The 27785-nt window shown below is 43.1% G+C and overlaps 1 protein-coding gene across 1 annotated transcript; it reads left to right on the forward strand.

The window, feature by feature from the left end:
• LOC121838632 (thymic stromal cotransporter homolog) lies at positions 1-27475 on the forward strand. The gene is made up of 6 exons (XM_042326372.1): positions 1-445; positions 572-1156; positions 1453-1624; positions 4081-4164; positions 25398-25553; positions 27011-27475. Exons 1-6 carry the CDS (start codon positions 203-205, stop codon positions 27073-27075), a joined length of 1305 nt encoding a protein of 434 aa, XP_042182306.1. The 5' UTR covers positions 1-202; the 3' UTR covers positions 27076-27475.
• The last annotated feature ends 310 nt before the right edge of the window (positions 27476-27785 follow it).

Consider the following 27785-nt stretch of genomic DNA (forward strand, 5'->3'; position numbering starts at 1 on the left):
TCTGTGAGCTCATGGCTCGGTTTGAAACACGGAACTAGACATGAATGGGTATTGGATAGGGTATGTCGTGATCAGTAAAGCGCAAATGTCTACAGTCATCCAGACATGGACAGGTGACATTCCTTGGTTAGTTTAGGCGTTGGGAGTGTAATCTGTCCATTTATTTTTAAAGTCTGCCTGTCGGTTTCTATCGGGACTAATCATGTTGTCATTCGGGAAAATGCGTAAACGCATCGAGCCGGTGGTTTTATGTGCCCAAATAGCCAGCGCGTTTTTCGACACCGGTTTGCAGATGGTGGTCAAGGAGAGATGCGCCAACATGACCGACGCGCTCTCTCCCACCCCCACCGAAGACAGCCGGCAGAAAGCTATGTCCAACTTCTACATGATATATAATATGCTGGCCAAATTCGTACCGATCCTACCCGCTATTCTTTTAGCCAAGGTAAATCGATACATTGTTTTATTCCTGGATCGTTTTTTTATATATAGCCTATTGTCGTACTTAAATGGCAACTTTGTGTGTTTCATTAAATATGTCTAATACAATTCATTCATACATCCATCCAAGGTAGGGGACCTGGGGTACCGGAAGATCCCCATCGTGATCCCTCTGGTGGGTTACCTGGTCTCCAGAGTGGTCCTGCTCCTGGTCATAGTGATGGATCTCCCGATACAGGCTATGTTCGGGGGGGTGGTGGTCCACGGACTCAGCGGCGGGTTCTGCTCCTACTGGGCCGGGGTCATGGCCCTGGTGTCGCTCACCTCCACCGAGGAGGACCGCTCTCTCCACATGATGCATATTGAACTGGTCTACGGAGTAGCCGGTCTCGTCGGTAGTCTAGCGTCGGGGCACCTCTTCCAGTTGTACAGTGTGGATTTTAAACAGGGGACTCTGTTAGTGAGCCTGAGTGTTTTCCTCTACTTTTTGTGTCTTATCTACACAACCTTCTTCTTTCTAATGCCAAGTGTCTCGACAAGCGCGCAGGAGCGCAACGAGACCAATGGCTTCTTCACTGAGCGAAATTCCAGGAATATATTGAACATTCTGCTTCTCTTCGCGAGCGGTATTTTATATGACGTGGCCGTGGGAGGTGGGATGGAGATACTGGTGACCTTTGAGATGAAGGAGCCCCTGAACTGGAGTGCTACACAGGTAAGTTCAAATATATTTTATTTGGGGGTAAAACAAAAAAATATACATATAAATATATATATTACATGATTAGTCCTGATTAAATCAAACAAGATGTGCATTTTGTAGCCTGGTTTTACCAGTCTGTTTGTACCATCATGTCACTCCTTGCCCTGTCATGCCAAACATGTTTGACAAAGAGTTGGAATGATGGCACAAAACAAAGATCTAGGACAAAAACCTTATTTCAGAGTTATGACTTGTGAGAATTAACTCTTGCAATATCGGGCTCTGGTTAAACCAAAACACATCAACAGGTAGGTTACGGTAACGCCGCCGGGTTCGTGGTCTTCCTGACGAGCTTCCTGGGTGTCATGGTAATGTCCAGATGGGTGAGTGACGTCACCCTCATCATCATCGGCATGGTGTCCTTCGCTGCCGGGATCTACTTCATGGCCTTCGTCACGGCAACATACATGTTCTATCTGGGTAAGATAATAATATGTTTTATTTACAGTGCCCTTATCAGAGTGTAATTACATGTATTTACAGTAGCCAATTACATTTAGTACAGTAGCCAATAATTTATGATAGATTTATGAGAACTGTACTTTGCCCAAGAAAATCTAACTGCTTGGACAAATGCCTGCAGGCAGGCAGACAGGCAGACAGGCAGACAGACAGGGAGACAGACAGGCAGACAGAGAGGCAGACAGGCAGGCACACATACATCTCCGCCTGCAGTAACTCTGTCATTGAGTTGGAATGAGGAAGGAGACTGTTCCAGGCCTCCACAATGTAGCATGGTGTGATGGTGTGTGAAGACTTGTTTTTAAATAAACAAGGTGCCGCTGTCTTTTTAAATATACTAAATCAGACATCCTCCTGTATGTTTCAGCTTCTCGTTTCTGACAGGGTTTACAGGTTGTGTAGATCAATGGTGTGGAGGGGGAGGGAGGTTAGTGTGTGTGTGTGTGTGTGTGTGTGTGTGTGTGTGTGTGTGTGTGTGTGTGTGTGTGTGTGTGTGTGTGTGTGTGTGTGTGTGTGTGTGTGTGTGTGTGTGTGTGTGTGGAGGGGGAGGGTAGTGTGTGTGTGTGGAAGGGGGAGGGTAGTGTGTAGAGGGGGAGGGTAGTGTGTGTGTGAGAGAAGGGGAGGGTAGTGTGTGTGTGTGTGTGGAAGGGGAGGGTAGTGTGTGTGTGTGTGTGTGTGTGTGTGGAAGGGGGGTAGTGTGTATGTGTGTGGAGGGGGGTAGGGTAGTGTGTGGAGGGGGAGGGTAGTGTGTGTGAGAGAAGGGGAGGGTAGTGTGTGTGTGTGTGTGGAAGGGGGAGGGTGTGTGTGTGTGTGTGTGTGTGTGTGTGTGTGTGGAAGGGGGGGAGGGTAGTGTGTGTGTGTGTGTGTGTGGAAGGAGGGCAGTGTGTGTGTGAGAGAAGGGGGAGGGTAGTAGGTGTGTGTGGAAGGGGGAGGGTAGTAGGTGTGTGTGTGTGTGGAAGGGGGTAGGGTAGTGTGTGTGTGTGGAGGGGGAGGTAGGGTAGTGTGTGTGTGGAGGGGGAGGTAGGGTAGTGTGTGTGTGTGTGGAAGGGGAGGTAGGGTAGTGTGTGTGTGTGTGGAGGGGGGAGGTAGGGTAGTGTGTGTGTGGAAGGGGGGGTAGGTAGGGTAGTGTGTGTGTGTGTGTGTGTGTGTGTGTGTGTGTGTGTGTGTGTGTGTGTGTGTGTGTGTGTGTGTGTGTGTGTGTGTGGAAGGGGGAGGTAGGGTAGTGTGTGTGTGTGGAAGGGGGAGGTAGGGTAGTGTGTGTGTGTGGAAGTGGGAGGTAGGGTAGTGTGTGTGTGTGGAGGGGGAGGTAGGGTAGTGTGTGTGTGTGTGTGGAAGGGGGAGGTAGGGTAGTGTGTGTGTGTGGAGGGGGAAGTAGGGTAGTGTGTGTGTGTGGAGGGGAGGTAGGGTAGTGTGTGTGTGGAGGGGGAGGTAGGGTAGTGTGTGTGTGGACAGGTAGTTACTACAGGGGAGGTAGTTACTATTGGGAGAGGTAGTTACTACAGGGAGAGGTAGTTACTACAGGGAGAGGTAGTTACTGTAGGAGAGGTAGTTACTACATGGAGAGGTAGTTACTACAGGGAGAGGTAGTTACTACAGGAGAGGTAGTTACTACAGGGAGAGGTAGTTACTACAGGGAGAGGTAGTTACTACAGGGAGAGGTAGTTACTACAGGAGAGGTAGTTACTACAGGGAGAGGTAGTTACTACAGGAGAGGTAGTTACTACAGGAGAGGTAGTTACTACAGGGAGAGGTAGTTACTACAGGAGAGGTAGTTACTACAGGGAGAGGTAGTTACTACAGGGAGAGGTAGTTACTGTAAGGAGAGGTAGTTACTACAGGAGAGGTAGTTACTACAGAGAGAGGTAGTTACTACAGGGAGAGGTAGTTACTACAGGGAGAGGTAGTTACTACAGGGAGAGGTAGTTACTACAGGAGAGGTAGTTACTACAGGGAGAGGTAGTTACTACAGGGAGAGGTAGTTACTACAGGAGAGGTAGTTACTACAGGAGAGGTAGTTACTACAGGGAGAGGTAGTTACTACAGGAGAGGTAGTTACTACAGGGAGAGGTAGTTACTACAGGAGAGGTAGTTACTACAGGGAGAGGTAGTTACTACAGGGAGAGGTAGTTACTACAGGGAGAGGTAGTGGAAACACTAGAGTATAAGTGGTGCTCCCCTATCGACGGGTTTCAACAGAATTGTGGTTAGACTCACTTCTTTCTTACAAAATCACCCAGGAGGCTGAACAGACTAGAACACAATAGTTACTACAGGGAGAGGTACCCAGGAGGCTGAACAGACTAGAACACAATAGACCCTAAACATATTCTGCTGGAATGGTCACCTGATCTTGTCTGTAATTCTTCACCTGAATTGTTTTTGTATTCACACCCTTCCTCACATTTCTGTTTCAGCTCGAGCCCTGACCCTGTTTGCTCTGATTCCCATGCCAACCATCCGGGCTCTGCTGTCTAAACAGGTGAACGGCTCATCGTACGGTAAGTCCTGTGGTTCATGTCTGTCTCTCAACCATAACTGCGGCCGTATGTGTCAAGCGTCTCAAAGTTAACGGTGCTGATTTAGGATCCGTTTTACCTTTTTAGATCACAATGAATATGATTACATGGATCTAGACCTGTTGGTGTTTACAATCCAGATCTAGACCTGTTTGTGTTTAATCCAGATCTAGACCTGTTTGTGTTTACAATCCAGATCTAGACCTGTTTGTGTTTAATCCAGATCTAGACCTGTTTGTGTTTACAATCCAGATCTAGACCTGTTTGTGTTTACAATCCAGATCTAGACCTGTTTGTGTTTACAATCCAGATCTAGACCTGTTTGTGTTTGCATTCCAGTCCTTGCCACTCCATTCATAATACGCCACACATATTTGGCAAATGACATAGAGGACAAGGAGGCGTCACTACAGACCCTGGTTCGATTCAAAGGTTGTATCACAACCGGCCGTGATTGGGAGTCCCATAGGGCGGTGTCCAATTGGCCCAGCGTCGTTAGGGTTTGGCCCGGGGTAGATCGTCATTGTAAATAACAATTTGTTCTTAACTGACTTTCCAAGTTAAATAATAAATAAAAGGTTCAATAAATAAGCAAACATAAGAGACTTCCTGACCTTTCCATTGATCACATACTGTACGCACCGATGTGTCATTCACTCACATCTGCTATGACACAACGCAGTTGGCTAACCACTGTTTATACTCACTTTCTGGAGCCTGCAACGTAGGGTGACGCAAGTCATGAATGACAACGCATTCCCTTACAACACAGAGTGCTAGGGTGAAGCCAGTAGGGTGGATTAGTGTCACCAGTAGGGTGGATTAGTGTCACCAGTAGGGTGGATTAGTGTCATGTTAGGGAGAAACCAGTAGGGTAGATTAGTGTCACCAGTAGGGTGGATTAGTGTCATGTTAGGGGAAACCAGTAGGGTGGATTAGTGTCATGTTAGGGAGAAACCAGTAGGGTAGATTAGTGTCATGTTAGGGAGAAACCAGTAGGGTAGATTAGTGTCACCAGTAGGGTGGATTAGTGTCATGTTAGGGTGAAACCAGTAGGGTAGATTAGTGTCACCAGTAGGGTGGATTAGTGTCACCAGTAGGGTGGATTAGTGTCACGTTAGGGAGAAACCAGTAGGGTAGATTAGTGTCATGTTAGGGAGAAACCAGTAGGGTGGATTAGTGTCACCAGTAGGGTGAATTAGTGTCATGTTAGGGAGAAACCAGTAGGGTAGATTAGTGTCATGTTAGGGAGAAACCAGTAGGGTAGAATAGTGTCATGTTAGGGAGAAACCCGTAGTGTAGATTAGTGTCATGTTAGGGAGAAACCAGTAGGGTGGATTAGTGTCATGTTAGGGAGAAACCAGTAGGGTGGATTAGTGTCACCAGTAGGGTGGATTAGTGTCATGTTAGGGGAAACCAGTAGGGTGGATTAGTGTCATGTTAGGGAGAAACCAGTAGGGTAGATTAGTGGCATGTTAGGGAGAAACCAGTAGGGTAGATTAGTGTCACCAGTAGGGTGGATTAGTGTCATGTTAGGGTGAAACCAGTAGGGTAGATTAGTGTCACCAGTAGGGTGGATTAGTGTCACCAGTAGGGTGGATTAGTGTCACGTTAGGGAGAAACCAGTAGGGTAGATTAGTGTCATGTTAGGGAGAAACCAGTAGGGTGGATTAGTGTCACCAGTAGGGTGAATTAGTGTCATGTTAGGGAGAAACCAGTAGGGTAGATTAGTGTCATTTTAGGGAGAAACCAGTAGGGTAGAATAGTGTCATGTTAGGGAGAAACCCGTAGTGTAGATTAGTGTCATGTTAGGGAGAAACCAGTAGGGTGGATTAGTGTCATGTTAGGGAGAAACCAGTAGGGTGGATTAGTGTCACCAGTAGGGTGGATTAGTGTCATGTTAGGGAGAAACCAGTAGGGTAGATTAGTGTCATGCTAGGGAGAAACCAGTAGGGTAGAATAGTGTCATGTTAGGGAGAAACCCGTAGGGTAGATTAGTGTCATGTTAGGGAGAAACCAGTAGGGTGGATTAGTGTCATGTTAGGGAGAAACCAGTAGGGTGGATTAGTGTCACCAGTAGGGTGGATTAGTGTCACCAATAGGGTGGATTAGTGTCACCAGTAGGGTGGATTAGTGTCATGTTAGGGAGAAACCAGTAGGGTAGAATAGTGTCATGTTAGGGAGAAACCAGTAGGGTAGAATAGTGTCATGTTAGGGAGAAACCTGTAGGGTAGATTAGTGTCATGTTAGGGAGAAACCAGTAGGGTAGATTAGTGTCACCAGTAGGGTAGATTAGTGTCATGTTAGGGAGAAACCAGTAGAGTAGATTAGTGTCACCAGTAGGGTAGATTAGTGTCATGTTAGGGAGAAACCAGTAGAGTAGATTAGTGTCATGTTAGGGAGAAACCAGTAGGGTAGATTAGTGTCACCAGTAGGGTAGATTAGTGTCATGTTAGGGAGAAACCAGTAGGGTGGATTAGTGTCATGTTAGGGAGAAACCAGTAGGGTAGATTAGTGTCATGTTAGGGGGAAACCAGTAGGGTAGATTAGTGTCATGTTAGGGAGAAACCAGTAGGGTAGATTAGTGTCACCAGTAGGGTGGATTAGTGTCATGTTAGGGAGAAACCAGTAGGGTAGAATAGTGTCATGTTAGGGAGAAACCCGTAGGGTAGATTAGTGTCATGTTAGGGAGAAACCAGTAGGGTGGATTAGTGTCATGTTAGGGAGAAACCAGTAGGGTGGATTAGTGTCATGTTAGGGAGAAACCAGTAGGGTGGATTAGTGTCACCAGTAGGGTGGATTAGTGTCACCAATAGGGTGGATTAGTGTCACCAGTAGGGTGGATTAGTGTCATGTTAGGGAGAAACCAGTAGGGTAGAATAGTGTCATGTTAGGGAGAAACCAGTAGGGTAGATTAGTGTCATGTTAGGGAGAAACCAGTAGGGTAGATTAGTGTCATGTTAGGGAGAAACCAGTAGGGTGGATTAGTGTCATGTTAGTGAGAAACCAGTAGGGTGGATTAGTGTCATGTTAGGGAGAAACCAGTAGAGTAGATTAGTGTCATGTTAGGGAGAAACCAGTAGGGTAGATTCGTGTCACCAGTAGGGTAGATTGGTGTCATGTTAGGGAGAAACCAGTAGGGTGGATTAGTGTCACCAGTAGAGTAGATTCATGTCATGTTAGGGAGAAACCAGCAGAGTAGATTAGTGTCACCCGTAGGGTAGATTAGTGTCATGTTAGGGAGACACCAGTAGAGTAGATTAGTGTCATGTTAGGGAGAAACCAGTAGGGTAGATTAGTGTCACCAGTAGGGTAGATTATTGTCATGTTAGGGAGAAACCAGTAGGGTAGATTAGTGTCACCAGTAGTTTAGATTAGTGTCATGTTAGGGAGAAACCAGTAGGGTAGATTAGTGTCATGTTAGGGTGAAACCAGTAGGGTAGATTAGGGTCATGTTAGGGAGAAACCAGTAGGGTAGATTAGTGTCACCAGTAGGGTAGATTAGTGTCATGTTAGGGAGAAACCAGTAGGGTAGATTAGTGTCACCAGTAGGGTAGATTAGTGTCATGTTAGGGAGAACCCAGTAGGGTAGATTAGTGTCATGTTAGGGTGAAACCAGTAGGGTAGATTAGTGTCACCAGTAGGGTAGATTAGTGTCATGTTAGGGAGAAACCAGTAGGGTAGATTAGTGTCACCAGTAGGGTAGATTAGTGTCATGTTAGGGAGAAACCAGTAGGGTAGATTAGTGTCACCAGTAGGGTAGATTAGTGTCATGTTAGGGAGAACCCAGTAGGGTAGATTAGTGTCATGTTAGGGTGAAACCAGTAGGGTAGATTAGTGTCATGTTAGGGAGAAACCAGTAGGGTAGATTAGTGTCATGTTAGGGAGAAACCAGTAGGGTAGATTAGTGTCATGTTAGGGAGAAACCAGTAGGGTAGATTAGTGTCACCAGTAGGGTGGATTAGTGTCATGTTAGGGAGAAACCAGTAGGGTAGATTAGTGTCATGTTAGGGAGAAACCAGTTTGGTAGATTAGTGTCACCAGTAGGGTGGATTAGTGTCATGTTAGGGAGAAACCAGTAGGGTAGATTAGTGTCACCAGTAGGGTAGATTAGTGTCATGTTAGGGAGAAACCAGTAGGGTAGATTAGTGTCACCAGTAGGGTAGATTAGTGTCATGTTAGGGAGAAACCTGTAGGGTAGATTAGTGTCACCAGTAGGGTAGATTAGTGTCATGTTAGGGAGAAACCAGTAGGGTAGATTAGTGTCATGTTAGGGTGAAACCAGTAGGGTAGATTAGTGTCATGTTAGGGAGAAACCAGTAGGGTAGATTAGTGTCACCAGTAGGGTAGATTAGTGTCATGTTAGGGAGAAACCTGTAGGGTAGATTAGTGTCACCAGTAGGGTAGATTAGTGTCATGTTAGGGAGAAACCAGTAGGGTAGATTAGTGTCATGTTAGGGAGAAAACAGTAGGGTAGATTAGTGTCATGTAGGGAGAAACCAGTAGGGTGGATTAGTGTCATGTTAGGGAGAAACCAGTAGGGTAGATTAGTGTCATGTTAGGGAGAAACCAGTAGGGTAGATTAGTGTCACCAGTAGGGTGGATTAGTGTCATGTTAGGGAGAAACCAGTAGGGTAGATTAATGTCATGTTAGGGAGAAACCAGTAGGGTAGATTAGTGTCATGTTGGACCACTACGTATACCACACTACATTTTAGTTCTGGTTTAACCGAGATTAGGTCCCAATATAGTCCACTACTAAGCCTTTCATATCTTTAGGGGTTAAGGTGCCATTTGGGGCTCACCCTGTTTTCTGACGAGGAGAATAACAATAACAACGCTGTCGTTAGTATGTGGTTGAACCAGAACAGGTGATCCTCTTCCCTGTTCTGCTGTTACGAGGTTAAAAAGGGGAAGATACAACTGGCATGCAACACGTCAAGCTATTGAACACCCCGGCATGAAGAGATGTGCTTTCCTTCTGACGCCATCTTTAGCCAGGCGTCCTCAACTAGCTTGTTCATCCAGTTCTGGTTTAATTATAACATACCATCCCAAATAGAACCCTATTCCCTGTATAGTGCACTACTTTAGACCAGAGCCCTATGGAACCCTATTCCCTATATAGTGCACTACTTTAGGCCAGAGCCCTATGGAACCCTATTCCCTATATAGTGCACTACTTTAGACCAGAACCCTATGGAACCCTATTCCCTATATAGTGCACTACTTTTGACCAGAGCTATATGGAACCCTATTCCCTATATAGTGCACTACTTTAGACCAGAGCCCTAATAGAACCCTATTCCCTATATAGTGCACTACTTTAGACCAGAGCCCTATGGAACCCTATTCCCTATATAGTGCACTACTTTTGACCAGAGCTATATGGGTTAAGTTTACACCATAGGGAATAGGGTGCCATTTGAGATGGAGACTGCCTGTTATTATAACCCTCTCCATGATATTTATACAGTCAGAATGGCTTTCTGTTTGTTAAGAATTGAATAGACTTGGAAACGAGAGAAGATAGGAAATGTATTTTACCCATTGACATAATCCCTGCACCAAGCTGCTTCCTTCTCAGACCAACAGTAGCACCCTCTATATTCTAGTCTGTAAGAACCAAATATACCTTCCAGATCATTGCACTTTTTGATACAAGTACCAAACTTGGTACACTAATACCAGATCCCTTTATGTAGTTTTGCAGACTACACATTAGGTTTGCAGACTACACATTAGGTTTGCAGACTACACATTAGGTTGGAGTGGGCAGACTACACATTAGGTTAGCAGACTACACATTAGGTTAGCAGACTACACATTAGGTTAGCAGACTACACATTAGGTTAACAGACTACACAATAGGTTAGCAGACTACACATTAGGTTAGCAGACTACACATTAGGTTAGCAGACTACACATTAGGTTAGCAGACTACACATTAGGTTAGCTGACTACACATTAGGTTAACAGACTACACAATAGGTTAGCAGACTACACATTAGGTTAGCAGACTACACATTAGGTTAGCAGACTACACATTAGGTTAGCAGACTACACATTAGGTTAGCTGACTACACATTAGGTTAGCAGACTACACATTAGGTTAGCAGACTACACATTAGGTTAGCAGACTACACATTAGGTTGGAGCGAGCAGACTACACATTAGGTTAACAGACTACACATTAGGTTAGCAGACTACACATTAGGTTGGAGCGGGCAGACTACACATTAGGTTTGCAGACTAGACATTAGGTTAGCAGACTACACATTAGGTTAGCAGACTACACATTAGGTTAGCAGACTACACATTAGGTTAGCAGACTACACATTAGGTTAGCTGACTACACATTAGGTTAGCAGACTAGACATTAGGTTAGCAGACTACACATTAGGTTAGCAGACTACACATTAGGTTAGCAGACTACACATTAGGTTAGCAGACTACACATTAGGTTGGAGCGAGCAGACTACACATTAGGTTAACAGACTACACATTAGGTTAGCAGACTACACATTAGGTTGGAGCGAGCAGACTACACATTAGGTTGGAGCGAGCAGACTACACATTAGCTTAACAGACTACACATTGGGTTAGCAGACTACACATTAGGTTAGCAGACTACACATTAGGTTGGAGCAGGCAGACTACACATTAGGTTTGCAGACTAGACATTAGGTTAGCAGACTACACATTAGGTTAGCAGACTACACATTAGGTTAGCAGACTACACATTAGGTTAACAGATTAGACATTAGGTTGGAGCGGGCAGACTACACATTAGGTTTGCAGACTAGACATTAGGTTAGCAGACTACACATTAGGTTAGCAGACTACGCATTAGGTTAGCAGACTACGCATTAGGTTAGCAGACTACACATTAGGTTAGCAGACTACACATTAGGTTTGCAGACTACACATTAGGTTTGCAGACTACACATTAGGTTTGCAGACTACACATTAGGTTTGCAGACTACACATTAGGTTAGCAGACTACACATTAGGTTAGCAGACTACACATTAGGTTTGCAGACTACACATTAGGTTAGCAGACTACACATTAGGTTAGCAGACTACACATTAGGTTAGCAGACTACACATTAGGTTTGCAGACTACACATTAGGTTTGCAGACTCCACATTAGGTTGGAGTGGGCAGACTACACATTAGGTTACCAGACTACACAATAGGTTAGCAGACTACACATTAGGTTAACAGACTACACATTAGGTTAACAGACTACACATTAGGTTAGCAGACTACACATTAGGTTAGCAGACTACGCATTAGGTTAGCAGACTACACATTAGGTTAGCAGACTACACATTAGGTTAGCAGACTACACATTAGGTTGGAGCGAGCAGACTACACATTAGGTTAACAGACTACACATTAGGTTAGCAGACTACACATTAGGTTAGAGCAGGCAGACTACACATTAGGTTTGCAGACTAGACATTAGGTTAGCAGACTACACATTAGGTTAGCAGACTACACATTAGGTTAACAGACTACATATTAGGTTAGCAGACTACACATTAGGTTAGCAGACTACACATTAGGTTAGCAGACTACACATTAGGTTAGCAGACTACACATTAGGTTAGCAGACTACGCATTAGGTTAGCAGACTACGCATTAGGTTAGCAGACTACGCATTAGGTTAGCAGACTACACATTAGGTTAGCAGACTACACATTAGGTTTGCAGACTACACATTAGGTTTGCAGACTACACATTAGGTTTGCAGACTACACATTAGGTTTGCAGACTACACATTAGGTTAGCAGACTACACATTAGGTTAGCAGACTACACATTAGGTTTGCAGACTACACATTAGGTTAGCAGACTACACATTAGGTTAGCAGACTACACATTAGGTTAGCAGACTACACATTAGGTTTGCAGACTACACATTAGGTTTGCAGACTCCACATTAGGTTGGAGTGGGCAGACTACACATTAGGTTACCAGACTACACAATAGGTTAGCAGACTACACATTAGGTTAACAGACTACACATTAGGTTAACAGACTACACATTAGGTTAGCAGACTACACATTAGGTTAGCAGACTACGCATTAGGTTAGCAGACTACACATTAGGTTAGCAGACTACACATTAGGTTAGCAGACTACACATTAGGTTGGAGCGAGCAGACTACACATTAGGTTAGCAGACTACACATTAGGTTAGCAGACTACACATTAGGTTAGCAGACTACACATTAGGTTGGAGCGAGCAGACTACACATTAGGTTAACAGACTACACATTAGGTTAGCAGACTACACATTAGGTTAGAGCAGGCAGACTACACATTAGGTTTGCAGACTAGACATTAGGTTAGCAGACTACACATTAGGTTAGCAGACTACACATTAGGTTAACAGACTACATATTAGGTTAGCAGACTACACATTAGGTTAGCAGACTACACATTAGGTTAGCAGACTACACATTAGGTTAGCAGACTACACATTAGGTTAACAGACTACATATTAGCTTAGCAGACTATACAGGTTAGCAGACTAGACATTAGGTTAGCAGACTACACATTAGGTTAGCAGACTACACATTAGGTTAACAGACTACACATTAGGTTAGCAGACTACACATTAGGTTAACAGACTTCATATTAGGTTAGCAGACTACACATTAGGTTAGCAGACTACACATTAGATTAACAGACTACATATTAGATTAGCAGACTACACAGGTTAGCAGACTAGACATTAGGTTAGCAGACTAGACATTAGGTTAGCAGACTACACATTAGGTTAGCAGACTACACATTAGGTTGGAGCGAGCAGACTACACATTAGGTTAACAGACTACACATTAGGTTAGCAGACTACACATTAGGTTAGAGCAGGCAGACTACACATTAGGTTTGCAGACTAGACATTAGGTTAGCAGACTACACATTAGGTTAGCAGACTACACATTAGGTTAACAGACTACATATTAGGTTAGCAGACTACACATTAGGTTAGCAGACTACACATTAGGTTAGCAGACTACACATTAGGTTAGCAGACTACACATTAGGTTAGCAGACTACGCATTAGGTTAGCAGACTACGCATTAGGTTAGCAGACTACGCATTAGGTTAGCAGACTACACATTAGGTTAGCAGACTACACATTAGGTTTGCAGACTACACATTAGGTTTGCAGACTACACATTAGGTTTGCAGACTACACATTAGGTTTGCAGACTACACATTAGGTTAGCAGACTACACATTAGGTTAGCAGACTACACATTAGGTTTGCAGACTACACATTAGGTTAGCAGACTACACATTAGGTTAGCAGACTACACATTAGGTTAGCAGACTACACATTAGGTTTGCAGACTACACATTAGGTTTGCAGACTCCACATTAGGTTGGAGTGGGCAGACTACACATTAGGTTACCAGACTACACAATAGGTTAGCAGACTACACATTAGGTTAACAGACTACACATTAGGTTAACAGACTACACATTAGGTTAGCAGACTACACATTAGGTTAGCAGACTACGCATTAGGTTAGCAGACTACACATTAGGTTAGCAGACTACACATTAGGTTAGCAGACTACACATTAGGTTGGAGCGAGCAGACTACACATTAGGTTAGCAGACTACACATTAGGTTAGCAGACTACACATTAGGTTAGCAGACTACACATTAGGTTGGAGCGAGCAGACTACACATTAGGTTAACAGACTACACATTAGGTTAGCAGACTACACATTAGGTTAGAGCAGGCAGACTACACATTAGGTTTGCAGACTAGACATTAGGTTAGCAGACTACACATTAGGTTAGCAGACTACACATTAGGTTAACAGACTACATATTAGGTTAGCAGACTACACATTAGGTTAGCAGACTACACATTAGGTTAGCAGACTACACATTAGGTTAGCAGACTACACATTAGGTTAACAGACTACATATTAGCTTAGCAGACTATACAGGTTAGCAGACTAGACATTAGGTTAGCAGACTACACATTAGGTTAGCAGACTACACATTAGGTTAACAGACTACACATTAGGTTAGCAGACTACACATTAGGTTAACAGACTTCATATTAGGTTAGCAGACTACACATTAGGTTAGCAGACTACACATTAGATTAACAGACTACATATTAGATTAGCAGACTACACAGGTTAGCAGACTAGACATTAGGTTAGCAGACTAGACATTAGGTTAGCAGACTACACATTAGGTTAGCAGACTACACATTAGGTTAGCAGACTACACATTAGGTTAGCAGACTACACATTAGGTTAGAGCAGGCAGACTACACATTAGGTTGGCAGACTACACATTAGGTTAGCAGACTACACATTAGGTTAGCAGACTACACATTAGGTTAGCAGACTACACATTAGGTTAGCAGACTACACATTAGGTTAGAGCTGGCAGACTACACATTAGGTTAGAGCAGGCAGACTACACATTAGGTTAGCAGACTACACATTAGGTTAGCAGACTACACATTAGGTTAGCAGACTACACATTAGGTTAGCAGACTACACATTAGGTTAGCAGACTACACATTAGGTTGGAGCGAGCAGACTACACATTAGGTTGGAGCGAGCAGACTACACATTAGCTTAACAGACTACACATTGGGTTAGCAGACTACACATTAGGTTAGCAGACTACACATTAGGTTGGAGCAGGCAGACTACACATTAGGTTTGCAGACTAGACATTAGGTTAGCAGACTACACATTAGGTTAGCAGACTACACATTAGGTTAGCAGACTACACATTAGGTTAGCAGACTACACATTAGGTTGGAGCGAGCAGACTACACATTAGGTTAACAGACTACACATTAGGTTAGCAGACTACACATTAGGTTAGAGCAGGCAGACTACACATTAGGTTTGCAGACTAGACATTAGGTTAGCAGACTACACATTAGGTTAGCAGACTACACATTAGGTTAACAGACTACATATTAGGTTAGCAGACTACACATTAGGTTAGCAGACTACACATTAGGTTAGCAGACTACACATTAGGTTAGCAGACTACACATTAGGTTAGCAGACTACGCATTAGGTTAGCAGACTACGCATTAGGTTAGCAGACTACGCATTAGGTTAGCAGACTACACATTAGGTTAGCAGACTACACATTAGGTTTGCAGACTACACATTAGGTTTGCAGACTACACATTAGGTTTGCAGACTACACATTAGGTTTGCAGACTACACATTAGGTTAGCAGACTACACATTAGGTTTGCAGACTACACATTAGGTTAGCAGACTACACATTAGGTTAGCAGACTACACATTAGGTTAGCAGACTACACATTAGGTTTGCAGACTACACATTAGGTTTGCAGACTCCACATTAGGTTGGAGTGGGCAGACTACACATTAGGTTACCAGACTACACAATAGGTTAGCAGACTACACATTAGGTTAACAGACTACACATTAGGTTAACAGACTACACATTAGGTTAGCAGACTACACATTAGGTTAGCAGACTACGCATTAGGTTAGCAGACTACACATTAGGTTAGCAGACTACACATTAGGTTAGCAGACTACACATTAGGTTGGAGCGAGCAGACTACACATTAGGTTAGCAGACTACACATTAGGTTAGCAGACTACACATTAGGTTAGCAGACTACACATTAGGTTGGAGCGAGCAGACTACACATTAGGTTAACAGACTACACATTAGGTTAGCAGACTACACATTAGGTTAGAGCAGGCAGACTACACATTAGGTTTGCAGACTAGACATTAGGTTAGCAGACTACACATTAGGTTAGCAGACTACACATTAGGTTAACAGACTACATATTAGGTTAGCAGACTACACATTAGGTTAGCAGACTACACATTAGGTTAGCAGACTACACATTAGGTTAGCAGACTACACATTAGGTTAACAGACTACATATTAGCTTAGCAGACTATACAGGTTAGCAGACTAGACATTAGGTTAGCAGACTACACATTAGGTTAGCAGACTACACATTAGGTTAACAGACTACACATTAGGTTAGCAGACTACACATTAGGTTAACAGACTTCATATTAGGTTAGCAGACTACACATTAGGTTAGCAGACTACACATTAGATTAACAGACTACATATTAGATTAGCAGACTACACAGGTTAGCAGACTAGACATTAGGTTAGCAGACTAGACATTAGGTTAGCAGACTACACATTAGGTTAGCAGACTACACATTAGGTTGGAGCGAGCAGACTACACATTAGGTTAACAGACTACACATTAGGTTAGCAGACTACACATTAGGTTAGAGCAGGCAGACTACACATTAGGTTTGCAGACTAGACATTAGGTTAGCAGACTACACATTAGGTTAGCAGACTACACATTAGGTTAACAGACTACATATTAGGTTAGCAGACTACACATTAGGTTAGCAGACTACACATTAGGTTAGCAGACTACACATTAGGTTAGCAGACTACACATTAGGTTAGCAGACTACGCATTAGGTTAGCAGACTACGCATTAGGTTAGCAGACTACGCATTAGGTTAGCAGACTACACATTAGGTTAGCAGACTACACATTAGGTTTGCAGACTACACATTAGGTTTGCAGACTACACATTAGGTTTGCAGACTACACATTAGGTTTGCAGACTACACATTAGGTTAGCAGACTACACATTAGGTTAGCAGACTACACATTAGGTTTGCAGACTACACATTAGGTTAGCAGACTACACATTAGGTTAGCAGACTACACATTAGGTTAGCAGACTACACATTAGGTTTGCAGACTACACATTAGGTTTGCAGACTCCACATTAGGTTGGAGTGGGCAGACTACACATTAGGTTACCAGACTACACAATAGGTTAGCAGACTACACATTAGGTTAACAGACTACACATTAGGTTAACAGACTACACATTAGGTTAGCAGACTACACATTAGGTTAGCAGACTACGCATTAGGTTAGCAGACTACACATTAGGTTAGCAGACTACACATTAGGTTAGCAGACTACACATTAGGTTGGAGCGAGCAGACTACACATTAGGTTAGCAGACTACACATTAGGTTAGCAGACTACACATTAGGTTAGCAGACTACACATTAGGTTGGAGCGAGCAGACTACACATTAGGTTAACAGACTACACATTAGGTTAGCAGACTACACATTAGGTTAGAGCAGGCAGACTACACATTAGGTTTGCAGACTAGACATTAGGTTAGCAGACTACACATTAGGTTAGCAGACTACACATTAGGTTAACAGACTACATATTAGGTTAGCAGACTACACATTAGGTTAGCAGACTACACATTAGGTTAGCAGACTACACATTAGGTTAGCAGACTACACATTAGGTTAACAGACTACATATTAGCTTAGCAGACTATACAGGTTAGCAGACTAGACATTAGGTTAGCAGACTACACATTAGGTTAGCAGACTACACATTAGGTTAACAGACTACACATTAGGTTAGCAGACTACACATTAGGTTAACAGACTTCATATTAGGTTAGCAGACTACACATTAGGTTAGCAGACTACACATTAGATTAACAGACTACATATTAGATTAGCAGACTACACAGGTTAGCAGACTAGACATTAGGTTAGCAGACTAGACATTAGGTTAGCAGACTACACATTAGGTTAGCAGACTACACATTAGGTTAGCAGACTACACATTAGGTTAGCAGACTACACATTAGGTTAGAGCAGGCAGACTACACATTAGGTTGGCAGACTACACATTAGGTTAGCAGACTACACATTAGGTTAGCAGACTACACATTAGGTTAGCAGACTACACATTAGGTTAGCAGACTACACATTAGGTTAGAGCAGGCAGACTACACATTAGGTTAGAGCAGGCAGACTACACATTAGGTTAGCAGACTACACATTAGGTTAGCAGACTACACATTAGGTTAGCAGACTACACATTAGGTTGGAGGCGAGCAGACTACACATTAGGTTGGAGCGAGCAGACTACACATTAGCTTAACAGACTACACATTGGGTTAGCAGACTACACATTAGGTTAGCAGACTACACATTAGGTTGGAGCAGGCAGACTACACATTAGGTTTGCAGACTAGACATTAGGTTAGCAGACTACACATTAGGTTAGCAGACTACACATTAGGTTAGCAGACTACACATTAGGTTAACAGATTAGACATTAGGTTGGAGCGGGCAGACTACACATTAGGTTTGCAGACTAGACATTAGGTTAGCAGACTACACATTAGGTTAGCAGACTACGCATTAGGTTAGCAGACTACGCATTAGGTTAGCAGACTACACATTAGGTTAGCAGACTACACATTAGGTTTGCAGACTACACATTAGGTTTGCAGACTACACATTAGGTTTGCAGACTACACATTAGGTTTGCAGACTACACATTAGGTTAGCAGACTACACATTAGGTTAGCAGACTACACATTAGGTTTGCAGACTACACATTAGGTTAGCAGACTACACATTAGGTTAGCAGACTACACATTAGGTTAGCAGACTACACATTAGGTTTGCAGACTACACATTAGGTTTGCAGACTCCACATTAGGTTGGAGTGGGCAGACTACACATTAGGTTACCAGACTACACAATAGGTTAGCAGACTACACATTAGGTTAACAGACTACACATTAGGTTAACAGACTACACATTAGGTTAGCAGACTACACATTAGGTTAGCAGACTACGCATTAGGTTAGCAGACTACACATTAGGTTAGCAGACTACACATTAGGTTAGCAGACTACACATTAGGTTGGAGCAGAGCAGACTACACATTAGGTTAACAGACTACACATTAGGTTAGCAGACTACACATTAGGTTAGAGCAGGCAGACTACACATTAGGTTTGCAGACTAGACATTAGGTTAGCAGACTACACATTAGGTTAGCAGACTACACATTAGGTTAACAGACTACATATTAGGTTAGCAGACTACACATTAGGTTAGCAGACTACACATTAGGTTAGCAGACTACACATTAGGTTAGCAGACTACACATTAGGTTAGCAGACTACGCATTAGGTTAGCAGACTACGCATTAGGTTAGCAGACTACGCATTAGGTTAGCAGACTACACATTAGGTTAGCAGACTACACATTAGGTTTGCAGACTACACATTAGGTTTGCAGACTACACATTAGGTTTGCAGACTACACATTAGGTTTGCAGACTACACATTAGGTTAGCAGACTACACATTAGGTTAGCAGACTACACATTAGGTTTGCAGACTACACATTAGGTTAGCAGACTACACATTAGGTTAGCAGACTACACATTAGGTTAGCAGACTACACATTAGGTTTGCAGACTACACATTAGGTTTGCAGACTCCACATTAGGTTGGAGTGGGCAGACTACACATTAGGTTACCAGACTACACAATAGGTTAGCAGACTACACATTAGGTTAACAGACTACACATTAGGTTAGCAGACTACACATTAGGTTAGCAGACTACACATTAGGTTAGCAGACTACGCATTAGGTTAGCAGACTACACATTAGGTTAGCAGACTACACATTAGGTTAGCAGACTACATTAGGTTGGAGCGAGCAGACTACACATTAGGTTAGCAGACTACACATTAGGTTAGCAGACTACACATTAGGTTAGCAGACTACACATTAGGTTGGAGCGAGCAGACTACACATTAGGTTAACAGACTACACATTAGGTTAGCAGACTACACATTAGGTTAGAGCAGGCAGACTACACATTAGGTTTGCAGACTAGACATTAGGTTAGCAGACTACACATTAGGTTAGCAGACTACACATTAGGTTAACAGACTACATATTAGGTTAGCAGACTACACATTAGGTTAGCAGACTACACATTAGGTTAGCAGACTACACATTAGGTTAGCAGACTACACATTAGGTTAACAGACTACATATTAGCTTAGCAGACTATACAGGTTAGCAGACTAGACATTAGGTTAGCAGACTACACATTAGGTTAGCAGACTACACATTAGGTTAACAGACTACACATTAGGTTAGCAGACTACACATTAGGTTAACAGACTTCATATTAGGTTAGCAGACTACACATTAGGTTAGCAGACTACACATTAGATTAACAGACTACATATTAGATTAGCAGACTACACAGGTTAGCAGACTAGACATTAGGTTAGCAGACTAGACATTAGGTTAGCAGACTACACATTAGGTTAGCAGACTACACATTAGGTTGGAGCGAGCAGACTACACATTAGGTTAACAGACTACACATTAGGTTAGCAGACTACACATTAGGTTAGAGCAGGCAGACTACACATTAGGTTTGCAGACTAGACATTAGGTTAGCAGACTACACATTAGGTTAGCAGACTACACATTAGGTTAACAGACTACATATTAGGTTAGCAGACTACACATTAGGTTAGCAGACTACACATTAGGTTAGCAGACTACACATTAGGTTAGCAGACTACACATTAGGTTAGCAGACTACGCATTAGGTTAGCAGACTACGCATTAGGTTAGCAGACTACGCATTAGGTTAGCAGACTACACATTAGGTTAGCAGACTACACATTAGGTTTGCAGACTACACATTAGGTTTGCAGACTACACATTAGGTTTGCAGACTACACATTAGGTTTGCAGACTACACATTAGGTTTGCAGACTACACATTAGGTTAGCAGACTACACATTAGGTTAGCAGACTACACATTAGGTTTGCAGACTACACATTAGGTTAGCAGACTACACATTAGGTTAGCAGACTACACATTAGGTTAGCAGACTACACATTAGGTTTGCAGACTACACATTAGGTTTGCAGACTCCACATTAGGTTGGAGTGGGCAGACTACACATTAGGTTACCAGACTACACAATAGGTTAGCAGACTACACATTAGGTTAACAGACTACACATTAGGTTAACAGACTACACATTAGGTTAGCAGACTACACATTAGGTTAGCAGACTACGCATTAGGTTAGCAGACTACACATTAGGTTAGCAGACTACACATTAGGTTAGCAGACTACACATTAGGTTGGAGCGAGCAGACTACACATTAGGTTAGCAGACTACACATTAGGTTAGCAGACTACACATTAGGTTAGCAGACTACACATTAGGTTGGAGCGAGCAGACTACACATTAGGTTAACAGACTACACATTAGGTTAGCAGACTACACATTAGGTTAGAGCAGGCAGACTACACATTAGGTTTGCAGACTACACATTAGGTTAGCAGACTACACATTAGGTTAGCAGACTACACATTAGGTTAACAGACTACATATTAGGTTAGCAGACTACACATTAGGTTAGCAGACTACACATTAGGTTAGCAGACTACACATTAGGTTAGCAGACTACACATTAGGTTAACAGACTACATATTAGCTTAGCAGACTATACAGGTTAGCAGACTAGACATTAGGTTAGCAGACTACACATTAGGTTAGCAGACTACACATTAGGTTAACAGACTACACATTAGGTTAGCAGACTACACATTAGGTTAACAGACTTCATATTAGGTTAGCAGACTACACATTAGGTTAGCAGACTACACATTAGATTAACAGACTACATATTAGATTAGCAGACTACACAGGTTAGCAGACTAGACATTAGGTTAGCAGACTACACATTAGGTTAGAGCAGGCAGACTACACATTAGGTTAGAGCAGGCAGACTACACATTAGGTTAGCAGACTACACATTAGGTTAGCAGACTACACATTAGGTTAGCAGACTACACATTAGGTTAGCAGACTACACATTAGGTTAACAGACTACACATTAGGTTAACAGACTTCATATTAGGTTAGCAGACTACACATTAGGTTAGCAGACTACACATTAGGTTAGCAGACTACACATTAGGTTAGCAGACTACGCATTAGGTTAGCAGACTACGCATTAGGTTAGCAGACTACACATTAGGTTAGCAGACTACACATTAGGTTTGCAGACTACACATTAGGTTTGCAGACTACACATTAGGTTTGCAGACTACACATTAGGTTTGCAGACTACACATTAGGTTAGCAGCCTACACATTAGGTTAGCAGACTACACATTAGGTTTGCAGACTACACATTAGGTTAGCAGACTACACATTAGGTTAGCAGACTACACATTAGGTTAGCAGACTACACATTAGGTTTGCAGACTCCACATTAGGTTGGAGTGGGCAGACTACACATTAGGTTACCAGACTACACATTAGGTTAACAGACTACACATTAGATTAACAGACTACATATTAGGTTAGCAGACTACACAGGTTAGCAGACTAGACATTAGGTTAGCAGACTAGACATTAGGTTAGCAGACTACACATTAGGTTAGCAGACTACACATTAGGTTAGAGCAGGCAGACTACACATTAGGTTAGCAGACTACACATTAGGTTAGCAGACTACACATTAGGTTAGAGCAGGCAGACTACACATTAGGTTAGAGCAGGCAGACTACACATTAGGTTAGCAGACTACACATTAGGTTAGCAGACTACACATTAGGTTAGCAGACTACACATTAGGTTAGCAGACTACACATTAGGTTAACAGACTACACATTAGGTTAACAGACTTCATATTAGGTTAGCAGACTACACATTAGGTTAGCAGACTACACATTAGGTTAGCAGACTACACATTAGGTTAGCAGACTACGCATTAGGTTAGCAGACTACGCATTAGGTTAGCAGACTACACATTAGGTTAGCAGACTACACATTAGGTTTGCAGACTACACATTAGGTTTGCAGACTACACATTAGGTTTGCAGACTACACATTAGGTTTGCAGACTACACATTAGGTTAGCAGACTACACATTAGGTTAGCAGACTACACATTAGGTTTGCAGACTACACATTAGGTTAGCAGACTACACATTAGGTTAGCAGACTACACATTAGGTTAGCAGACTACACATTAGGTTTGCAGACTACACATTAGGTTTGCAGACTCCACATTAGGTTGGAGTGGGCAGACTACACATTAGGTTAACAGACTACACATTAGGTTAACAGACTTCATATTAGGTTAGCAGACTACACATTAGGTTAGCAGACTACACATTAGATTAACAGACTACATATTAGGTTAGCAGACTACACAGGTTAGCAGACTAGACATTAGGTTAGCAGACTAGACATTAGGTTAGCAGACTACACATTAGGTTAGCAGACTACACATTAGGTTAGAGCAGGCAGACTACACATTAGGTTAGCAGACTACACATTAGGTTAGCAGACTACACATTAGGTTAGCAGACTACACATTAGGTTAGAGCAGGCAGACTACACATTAGGTTAGAGCAGGCAGACTACACATTAGGTTAGAGCAGGCAGACTACACATTAGGTTAGAGCAGGCAGACTACACATTAGGTTAGAGCAGGCAGACTACACATTAGGTTAGCAGACTACACATTAGGTTAGCAGACTACACATTAGGTTAGCAGACTACACATTAGGTTAGCAGACTACACATTAGGTTAGCAGACTACACATTAGGTTAGCAGACTACACATTAGGTTAGCAGACTCCACATTAGGTTGGAGTGGGCAGACTACACATTAGGTTACCAGACTACACATTAGGTTAACAGACTACACATTAGATTAACAGACTACATATTAGGTTAGCAGACTACACAGGTTAGCAGACTAGACATTAGGTTAGCAGACTAGACATTAGGTTAGCAGACTACACATTAGGTTAGCAGACTACACATTAGGTTAGAGCAGGCAGACTACACATTAGGTTAGCAGACTACACATTAGGTTAGCAGACTACACATTAGGTTAGCAGACTACACATTAGGTTTGCAGACTACACATTAGGTTTGCAGACTACACATTAGGTTTGCAGACTACACATTAGGTTTGCAGACTACACATTAGGTTAGCAGACTACACATTAGGTTAGCAGACTACACATTAGGTTTGCAGACTACACATTAGGTTAGCAGACTACACATTAGGTTAGCAGACTACACATTAGGTTAGCAGACTACACATTAGGTTTGCAGACTACACATTAGGTTTGCAGACTCCACATTAGGTTGGAGTGGGCAGACTACACATTAGGTTACCAGACTACACATTAGGTTAACAGACTACACATTAGGTTAACAGACTTCATATTAGCTTAGCAGACTACACATTAGGTTAGCAGACTACACATTAGATTAACAGACTACATATTAGGTTAGCAGACTACACAGGTTAGCAGACTAGACATTAGGTTAGCAGACTAGACATTAGGTTAGCAGACTACACATTAGGTTAGCAGACTACACATTAGGTTAGAGCAGGCAGACTACACATTAGGTTAGCAGACTACACATTAGGTTAGCAGACTACACATTAGGTTAGCAGACTACACATTAGGTTAGAGCAGGCAGACTACACATTAGGTTAGAGCAGGCAGACTACACATTAGGTTAGAGCAGGCAGACTACACATTAGGTTAGAGCAGGCAGACTACACATTAGGTTAGCAGACTACACATTAGGTTAGCAGACTACACATTAGGTTAGCAGACTACACATTAGGTTAGCAGACTACACATTAGGTTAGCAGACTACACATTAGGTTAGCAGACTACACATTAGGTTAGAGCAGGCAGACTACACATTAGGTTAGAGCAGGCAGACTACACATTAGGTTAGAGCAGGCAGACTACACATTAGGTTAGCAGACTACACATTAGGTTAGCAGACTACACATTAGGTTAGCAGACTACACATTAGGTTAGCAGACTACACATTAGGTTAGCAGACTACACATTAGGTTAGCAGACTACACATTAGGTTAGCAGACTACACATTAGGTTAACAGACTACACATTAGGTTAGCAGACTACACATTAGGTTAACAGACGCTAGACGTGACGCTTTGCATTCAGGCCAAAGACTTCAATCTTGGTTTCATCTGAGCCTCTAATTACAGTAAAGTTGGTTCCTGTCTTGGTCACGTTCGTGCTGTTGAACCACCCCCCGCAAAAAACAATAGTTTGATAATAGCTTCTCCCACTAGCCAGGCGACTGCTGCATGGTGCAGCCGGCAAAACGCAAAAGCAGTGAACATGACCTTAGATCACACAAAGGCAACAGTCAAACTATTTGTATCCCATAATGCAACACATTTTGAAAGGCATTTGTGCTTCACAGGGATCACCCTCATCTCACTGCAGCTGTCCTTTAAGATCGCTAGCCTGGCCTACACTCCCATCTACACCAAGGTGTACCAGGCTACGCTGGACTGGTTCCCGGGTTCGTCTTCACCCTGTCCAGCATTATCACCGTCCTGGCCACCATACCTGTCAGGTACGTTATGACATCATCAGTCCTAGCCACCATACCTGTCAGGTAAGATGTGACATCATCAGTCTTAGCCATCATACCTGTCAGGTAGGTTATGACATCATAAGTCCTGGCCACCATACCTGTCAGGTACGATATGACATCATCAGTCCTGGCCACCATACCTGTCAGGTACGATATGACATCATCAGTCCTGGCCACCATACCGGTCAGGTACGATATGACATCATCAGTCCGGGCCACCATACCTGTCAGGTACGATATGACATCATCAGTCCTGGCCACCATACCAGTCAGGTACGATATGACATCATCAGTCCTGGCCACCATACTAGTCAGATAAGATGTGACATCATCAGTCCTAGCCACCATACCTGTCAGGTACGATATGACATCATCAGTCCTAGCCACCATACCTGTCAGGTAAGTCGTGACATCATCAGTCCTAGCCACCATACCTGTCAGGTAAGCTGTGACATCATCAGTCCTAGCCACCATACCTGTCAGGTAAGATGTGACATCATCAGTCCTAGCCACCATACCTGTCAGGTACGATATGACATCATCAGTCCTAGCCACCATACCTGTCAGATAAGATGTGACATCATCAGTCCTAGCCACCATACCTGTCAGGTACGATATGACATCATCAGTCCTAGCCACCATACCTGTCAGGTAAGTCGTGACATCATCAGTCCTAGCCACCATACCTGTCAGGTAAGCTGTGACATCATCAGTCCTAGCCACCATACCTGTCAGGTAAGATGTAACATCATCAGTCCTAGCCACCATACCTGTCAGGTAAGATGTGACATCATCAGTCCTAGCCACCATACCTGACAGGTAAGATGTGACATCATCAGTCCTAGCCACCATACCTGACAGGTAAGATGTGACATCATCAGTCCTAGCCACCATACCTGACAGGTAAGATGTGACATCATCAGTCCTAGCCACCATACCTGTCAGGTAAGATGTGACATCATCAGTCCTAGCCACCATACCTGACAGGTAAGATGTGACATCATCAGTCCTAGCCACCATACCTGACAGGTAAGATGTAACATCATCAGTCCTAGCCACCATACCTGACAGGTAAGATGTGACATCATCAGTCCTAGCCACCATACCTGACAGGTAAGATGTGACATCATCAGTCCTAGCCACCATACCTGTCAGGTAAGATGTGACATCATCAGTCCTAGCCACCATACCTGACAGGTAAGATGTGACATCATCAGCCCTAGCCACCGTTTTTTACCCTGAGTTTCCACTTGCCTTGAACTCACTGAAGTGGGAGAGTTCCCAGTTCACAGCTGTTTTGAACACAGCACCAGTACGGGGTTACAAAGAACATTTCCAATACTTGTTACACGGTACAAGAATAATGACAGAAATAAGGACCCTGTCATGTAAAGCGTCACCACATTTCCTTTGTACGATGTTTCTCTCTCCTCCAGCATGGTGGGCTGCAGATCTGGCCGGGCTGACTGTTACGAGAGGATCCTGGGGAACTGACGGTTAGGCCCTCCTCGCCGTCTCTGTGACACTGGAGCCGATGTCAGCAGCACTTACCATGAATGCAATCGCTGCAAAAACGCATTGTTGGTAGTTACACAACGCGTCTTTTGAATAAATCCCAGGCCTGAGCCCAATCAACATGTCCAACACAGGGCTGATACAGGGCTGATACAGGGCACTATTGAAAACACTGGCATTCTCTAGAGCCCTCAAATTCTGGACCTCCAAGCCAGTTTGATGTTCCCGTCACTGTGAAAGAACTCTGGTGAAACAGAGCTGAATTAACTTGAAATACTTTACTGTCACTTTTTAATGCATTATGTTTTTGCATTTGAACTATTGTGTTCTTTATTGTGTATCAAAAGCATTTGAGTGAACAGATTAAATACGTTTCTTTATTGGTCCAATATCTAAAATCATTTGAGGTAAAGATAGTTGCATCATATCCAGGCTATTATTTAAATATGTTGGTCCAACATCAACATGTACATATTTTGATTCAATAGTAAACAATGCACACTGAAAAGGAGGACAGTAGAGAGAGAGAGAGAACAACAGGAGGACAGTAGAGAGAGAGAGAACAACAGGAGGACAGTAGAGAGAGAGAGAACAACAGGAGGACAGTAGAGAGAGAGAGAACAACAGGAGGACAGTAGAGAGAGAGAGAGAACAACAGGACAGTAGAGAGAGAGAGAGAACAACAGGAGGACAGTA

The sequence above is a fragment of the Oncorhynchus tshawytscha genome, linkage group LG09, assembly GCF_018296145.1.
Source record: "Oncorhynchus tshawytscha isolate Ot180627B linkage group LG09, Otsh_v2.0, whole genome shotgun sequence".
Classification (NCBI taxonomy): domain Eukaryota; kingdom Metazoa; phylum Chordata; class Actinopteri; order Salmoniformes; family Salmonidae; genus Oncorhynchus; species Oncorhynchus tshawytscha.

Excerpts from the sequence above, each read along its gene's own strand:
- LOC121838632 (XM_042326372.1), top strand. The coding sequence starts at position 203 with ATGTTGTCATTCGGGAAAATGCGTAAACGCATCGAGCCGGTGGTTTTA. Across the intron at positions 4,165-25,397 it reads GGTGAACGGCTCATCGTACG|GGATCACCCTCATCTCACTG; the intron begins GTAAGTCCTGTG and ends TGTGCTTCACAG. Across the intron at positions 25,554-27,010 it reads CTGGCCACCATACCTGTCAG|CATGGTGGGCTGCAGATCTG; the intron begins GTACGTTATGAC and ends TCTCTCCTCCAG.